This window comes from Arachis duranensis, unplaced genomic scaffold, assembly GCF_000817695.3.
Source record: "Arachis duranensis cultivar V14167 unplaced genomic scaffold, aradu.V14167.gnm2.J7QH unplaced_Scaffold_236413, whole genome shotgun sequence".
Taxonomy (NCBI): domain Eukaryota; kingdom Viridiplantae; phylum Streptophyta; class Magnoliopsida; order Fabales; family Fabaceae; genus Arachis; species Arachis duranensis.
Window position 1 is genome coordinate 1 of NW_026264889.1, and position 7,181 is coordinate 7,181.

The following is a 7,181-nucleotide window of genomic DNA, read 5'->3' on the forward strand; positions in this document are numbered from 1 at the left end:
CTTGACTCATGGTAGAGAACACCTATTGGCTCGCTTTCTTTCTCTTTATGTGGGGACGAGAACAAACTGACTATAAATCCGCGGAATCCACTACCTGCCCCTGCTTCTTGGTCACCAGAATCCACTGTCTCTACCTGTGCTCTAGCTTCGGGTTCACCTAGGTGGGAAACTAGCTCTCTTTATGTGTAGATATGGCTGGTGAAACTGTTGGACGAACAGGACTCGTCTTTAATGCGGGCTTTCTACATACCACAGGGATTCTAGAAGTGTACTCTGATTTAAACGACCTGGTATCTTGATTGCTGCTATTTTGATTTACCCCGAGCCGGTTCCGGGGCCAGCGTCTATTAAGAAGGGGATAGCCGGCTTATTTCGCTCCTAAATACATTTAATTTAGCCTTTCTCCGGAACTACTTTGAATACCGATCCTTCCCAAATCAAATGCAACTGATTAAAGAGCAGCAGCTCACTCGGTCGTAGGGAAAATAGTAATATATTAGTCATTCATCGCCTTGAGCGGAGCCTGGTCTGGGATCGAGCCCTTCTGCCCTTCCTAAGGATCATATTACCGTGTTGGCTAAACTAGCTTTCTGGCTTTGAGCTGGAACAAGGTATGATCCAACAGAAGGGCAGAGCCCGTTTCCGATGTGAGATAGAATATCTGGGGATCACTAAATAAAGCGTTCGCCTCTATCGCCTACTTACTCGGGGATTCCGTCTTAGATCTCCCGATCCGCCCCTGCGAGTGCTGGGACTTTCTCTTTTTTTCCTTCTAACTATGGGCAGGTTTTCAGCTCATTCCTTTGATGAGTCTGAGACAACTCCATCTCTTCAAATCAAATAGAGTACATCAGAGATTGTGACCTCTTTGCTTAAACGAGGTAGCCATACCTAACCTACTAAGGGTTAATCAAAGAAATAGCGTAAGTGAAGCCCTTAATGCAAGCACTAAGTAAGAAACCTACCTTTCCTCAACTCTTGGGCTTGAGGCTTCTTTTCAAGCTGAATAGAAATGGAAGAAGAAGACAGCTGGTAGCGCAGGTTGGATCAACGCGTAGATTCCAGCTGTCCTTGTTGAATGATCGAGTAGCTTCGACTTCACCTTTTATCGAAATTGGGTGGGTGAATGTTCAGTCTATCTGAGTATAAGATCGAAAAGAATGAATGCATTGATTGCATTTCAAGTGAGATGTCCAAGAGAAAGGGAACGAGGGGAAGAAGCGACGAAGAAAAGAAGTGAATGAAAAAGCATGGCATGACGAGAATGGAGAAATTCGAGATGTTAGAAAGTGCAAAATCTATAATAGCAAAAATCCGAGAGGATTACCTCGTTGTTCTTTGTCTCATAATAATTATTCTGCTTCTGATCTTCCTATACTATTACTTTGACCAATCTAACAAATTGGCTTTAGAATTAATAAAAAACGAAGACGTCAAATCTATCAAAATCGGTATGTCAGGTTTAGAAATTAAAAAGAAATGAGAACAAGCATGGCATGACGAGAATGGAGAAATTCGAGATGTTAGAAGGTGCAAAATCAATGGGTGCCGGAGCTGCTACAATTGCTTCAGCGGGAGCTGCTGTAGGTATCGGAAACGTATTCAGTTCATTAATTCATTCCGTGGCAAGAAATCCATCATTGGCAAAACAGTTATTCGGATATGCAATCCTGGGCTTTGCTCTAACCGAGGCTATTGCCTTGTTCGCATTAATGATGGCCTTTCTGATTCTCTTTGTTTTCTAAGTTTATCCTTTTGAAAGGTGTAGTCTCTCCTACCTGAGGAAGAGGACGAGGCCACCCCCTTTCTTATTATTTTATTAGGGGTGTGGGAAAGGAGAGAGGGAATGCGGGCTCCTTTCACTTGAGTGAATTCTTTTCTTCTTTCCTTTACTACGATACAACGAATGAATTGAGTCAAATGAATGTACAATATTCACTCAGAAGCGGCAACTGCTTTCGCTTCTTCAATAGTTTAGGGCGGGGTCAATTATGGGGCAGAAAGGTTCTCAGTAGAGCTTTTTCGGTACTCAGAACATTCTCAGTCGTCAGTCGCGGTCATTCTTCCCTCCCGAGTCCCAGGAAGTCACTTATAGTATCCTTTCCCTGAGCTATTTCATATCCTCATCCCTCTAAGACACTTCCGGAAGAAAGAACCCAGCTTACCAAACGAGCGAAGCGTAGGTCATAAAGCAGCTTTCCAGTTACAATCACCTTCATAACCTAAAATGAAAAGACCCGGGGAAAATGGTATGTTTTGACAGAAGTTATCTCTGTTACAAACTTTAGGATGCTGAGCTAGCTACCAGATGATCAGCCAGCATGCATTAATAGAATAGATTGTCTCCTTGCAAGCGAGCGATTTAGTGAGCATATAAGCTCTACTGATAACATCTGTGCCATTCATGCCAACTCGAACGACTACTCACCGGGAGAGTCAAGATTGCATGGGATTTTACATGCAGGTAAGATCTCCGGACAGCTGACTCTTATCCTGGGAGTGAAATTCTCACTCACTCTATCCCACTACTTCCTTCCCTAGCTCGACTTATAGGGATAAGGAAGTGAACGCTGAAAGGAAGCCAGGGGACTCCTACCTAAAGCGAGTCGACTCTCTGGCACTGGCCACTAGGTCATCGACAGAAAGACTTCCTAGTTCATCCTCTACTTCGACCAGCCTCACTGGCCATCGATCCAGCTCAGCGTGAAGAGGTGCAACCCTTGTATTGATCGGATCCTCCCCCCCTACTAAGCAAAGTGGACAGCCGGAGAGATGCTTTGGTTGATTTCCTCAATTATTGATGAACCTTGGACAGCTTTCTCTGAAAGCACCGAGGAAACATCTCTGTGGGATTTGGCGATCGAGGATAAGTATAAGTAAGGCCTTTATGCGGTCCAGAACAGATCGAGCAGGGGCAAGTAAGGCATCATGCTTTCCCGGGGAGATCCTTTCAATATATATAATAATAGTGAAGCTTCTCGCGCATTCGTGCTTGCTGTGAAAGTGATATTCGTAATCAAGAGATGGGGCTGCCTACAACACTAAGAAGCAATGGGGACAAAGGCCTCGAATCCTGTCTTTGACGGTGATCATAGCGCTGGAAAAGTAATCGAATGTTTTCATCTTCTATTTGACTTACTACGGGCATCACATGATTACCATAGTATATGGAGATCTCAGTAAGCTCCCCCACCACCAGCGACAACTAAGGCTTCACCCGCAATCGAGTTCTCGGTCTTACCTAGCGTAAAAGAGAATCGAATCCCTTGAGTTAACCGTTGGAGAGGAATCAGAAATGGAACCTTTGGCGAGATTCTTCCCACACCCGTTCGGTAGTCTACCTCAGTTACAACACTATTTCCCCTCCGATCCGGGCTTTGCTTGCTTCCCTCTTCCTCGGGAAAGACCTTGATTAAAAGGAAAGGAATAAGAATAGGCGAATCGCTATCTCTGAAACCAAAGTCGTACTATCTTTACTAAAGTCCTAATGTAATGCCCTTTAAACCACCAACAGGTCCTATTCCGACAACACTGAAAAAGGGCTCTCTCCGTCTCAGTTAGTCAGTACCTTAAACTAATTAGTAATTTCCAAGCTGCTCTTTCAGAAGCTGTGATGGCTCTTTTGAATATCTAGTTCCGTCTGGTAGCGGTTAGAGCAGGTCCCGTTTCCGCTCCTAGCGAGCTAACATCATAAAATGAACTTAAAAACTCTCCTGCTATTCATTCCTCTGCTTGCTTGCCAATAACCTCCATTCGAAGCCCAGCCGGGAAGGCAAAACAATGATTTCCCTGCCTGCATCTAAGGAACCCCCTCTCCTGCTTTTCTGCTAGCCCATCTATTGATAGATTGATAGAAAGTACAAGCCTGCAAAGCCCTTCCTAGCTATAGTGGTCGAAGCCATCTCTTTCCTATTCCTTTTCCAGTGCCATGCGAGGAAGCTACGAAGCTGCATCTGAACCTCCCTGCCCGGGAGGCTCCCATCGCTAGGCTAGCTCCATATAGGCCCCATAGAACCATCCGATCTAGAGCGAGCCTCAAAGCAAGATCTTTCTCCTACCTTTGCCTTTGGGATGCTAGCTATGCTTCTCACGGCCCTCGAACTATCAGGACGGCATGATAACAACTCGAACTCCAGATTGAAATGTATCTGCTAAGGCGTTCTTGGTGATCCCGCCCGGGGACGACTAGATAGAAGGAGGAGAGGGGGAATGCTGGATCGCTAAAGTTCTATATCCCTAGAGCGGGGATGGGAACAACCAACTGTGTGTCATCACGTGCGTGCCACGTGGAGGCGGGAGACAGGAGCACCGGTAGAGGCAGTAGCTTACCTTGAACCAGTCCCGGGGGCGAGGATAGCAGCGGAGGATATTCTATAAAAACTTCTTTTTAGGCTCTAAAGCTCCTCAGAAGACAAGACTAGAACAGCCTTAAATAAGGAAATACCTAGCTACCTTAACTATAGGAATTGGGCTTTCAGAGTCATAAAAGGAGAGGTGAAAGGGTCGGTCGAGCTGAATTCCCCTCTCCAACTTGACTAGAAAAAAGGGGGGTCGGCCTGGAAAGAGAACGGATTAGCAGTTAGCTAGTGAGAAGCTAGGATTCCACAGCATAAGATATTCTCTTAAACCAAAGCACCACAACAAACCAGAGCTGCACATATATATATATTGCCATGAATTCATGAACGTGCTTTCCCTTAGATCAGGTAGAGCCTGGATGTGCTCGCTAATAGCTCCTTGAGCTCATTCGAGACCACTGCAAACAGAAGAAGCAGCGAAAACACCGATCTCTCTTTCTTCTTATCTAATCTTTTCCTTCCTTTCCTTACTCAGTTCTAGATGAACTCTGAATCCAAAGCTTATGCCACAGCGCAATGCCCGACCTTATATAATTAAGTAAAGAAGGAATCTGCTTTCTAGAGCCGAAAAAAAAGGCTCAGAACAACCTATTCAATGCAAAGAGCGGCTATGCCGATATTAAAGCAGAATGCCATTCAAGCAAGAATGAAGGTATTCTATTCACCCTCGGCTTGGAGAACTTCACTACCTTGAAAGGAATGCTTTCCCTCTGGCTTCCCGTGCCAAGCTGTAAGCATAGCGAGTTAGGTACAAGAAGACGAATAAGGAAGGAAGATCGTAGATACATAGCGTCAGTCTCAACAGCCTATATCTTATCTTCTATCAGTCCTGCTTCTCCTCATCGGGAAGCAGATCCTTCACTGATATGTCCAATAAGAATCTATAATAGCCTAATAGTATGTCGCCTTTCCTCTCAAGCGCCGAGGGCTTAAAGGTCCCAGGTTCCGGATCCCCTTATTCAACTCATCTTTATTTAGAAGTCCGAGAATAGAGGACTAACTCAATAGCTACAGGAGCGGGGCTTCTTTGCGAAACCCGAAGCCCGGGTGCCACATCCGGTCCTAAATTAATAGAGAGACCGGTAAAGACGGTTGCCTAGCTTACTTGGTAATGGACTCCTTTTGTTTAGCGGTCATGGATCGTGGTGTTCTTGTTTGTATACTATTATCAGAATTCACGTTCTGATCTTTCTTATCTTGATCTAACGGCCGGCCAAAGAGAGAGCGACTGGTAGGGAAAATGATTAGATATAGAGTGGAAGGCAGAACGAATCCAAAGGCTAATCTGACACTCTAATAATCCCAGGAGAGTAAGGATCCTCTAGCCTGAGTCTCAAACCAAACTCCGGTAAGGGGAAGTAGCGAGATTCCGATTCCTTCGTGGGGAATCAACGAAGCTTACTGCCCAACCTGCGCTCCAGCAGCTTGAGTACTTAGTTAACGCCCGCCCCAGCCCTGTCAATCATTGGATTGGGTAAAAAGTCCCCTTCTTTCTTTGAGTCCCAACCGGTTCGCCTGTACTTTGATAATGGCGTGTGGGCGGGATGCCTATATTATATGTATATATGTAAATGTTAGGATCATAAGAATCCAAGGGGCCTTCTCCTAGCGCTTTTTCTTACTATTACTACCGAAAACATTCGTTCTTCCGGAGTGACTACTGACTTCTGTCTTTAGCTTTATAAGGGGCCAATGCTTGATCAATAATGAGTGAACGGGCCGTATCAGACGGAGTAGGATCTGTCGTCCTCCACCTATAGCACCCAACAGCGACGTTGCTCAGTCACAATACGCAGGGGCAGCCCCTCTGAATGCATTGATAGATACATCCGCTGAGCCAGGTACGAAAAGTTTTACCTGTTGTGACGAGTTGATCGCCGACGAATCCTGAAATGAATCTAAATGGGCGGGGTTTCGGACACAAAAAAGGACCCATTTTGGAAAGTAAATAGAATACGTAGTTTCGAGAAAAGGTCCTTTGTGAATCCTCGGAAAAAGGCGACGTGAAAACGTTCGAAAAAGCACCAAGATCTTGAATGCATTGCGTCATCGATTTCTCTTTTTGTCTCCCCTGAGGCGTCGGCTGTGGTCGTTTCCGCTGCGTATGGATTTATGGAGAACTCTTCCTATGGCGACGGAGTCAAGATATGAAGCCTGTGAATTAGGGCTTGGGGCACCTTTTTCTATTGTGGGCCACCCCTTCCAAGGTTCTCTTCTGGAGCAGCTTTCTTCAGCGCCCATCCTGATTAAAGGATTTCTCCACATTGGGCAGCCACTCACGACAAACTGTCCTTGTCTCAGGGCTTGGAGCCTCTCTTGGGCCCCGTTGGGGAGTCCGGTGACAGTCTCTTCCTTATTACTAATCTCTTATGCCTCTAGTCCTTGCTTAGATTCTCTATCATTTGATAATTTATCCAATATATCTCTTAGTCAATCTATTCAAACCACCTCGTCAAACGAGTGTCATGCAAGGCTTGCCGGTATCTGATTATTAGAGTCCTGACCTTCCTATAGTAAACTTCTCTGGAGCTGCTTCCGTCTTTCTTTTTGCCACATTGATAGGTCGTCTCCGTCTCCTTCCCTTAGAGGAAAGGCCCTTGGATCTCCAACTAGAATCTATGATTCATCCGTGGCTCTCCTTGTTAACCTGCAAAAACCCCCAAGCCATGGTATTCAATCTGTTTTGTAATAGATTGCTAGACCTATTGCAAGAGCTCTTAGACCCTTTATTGAACATCGCGAAAGTCTCTTCCCCCCCTAATATTTTCAACGCTCTGGTAGTTAAGGGTCAAGATACTGTCGGTAAACTTAATTAATGTGACT

General features: G+C 45.3%; 1 protein-coding gene across 1 annotated transcript; it reads left to right on the forward strand.

Annotated features, from left to right (window-relative positions):
* The first annotated feature begins 934 nt into the window (after positions 1-934).
* On the forward strand, positions 935-1,858 carry LOC107472662 (ATP synthase subunit 9, mitochondrial). Its single transcript, XM_016092164.2, has one exon. The coding sequence runs from the start codon at positions 1,497-1,499 to the stop codon at positions 1,743-1,745; it is 249 nt and encodes an 82-aa protein (XP_015947650.1). The 5' UTR covers positions 935-1,496; the 3' UTR covers positions 1,746-1,858.
* Positions 1,859-7,181: the final 5,323 nt, after the last annotated feature.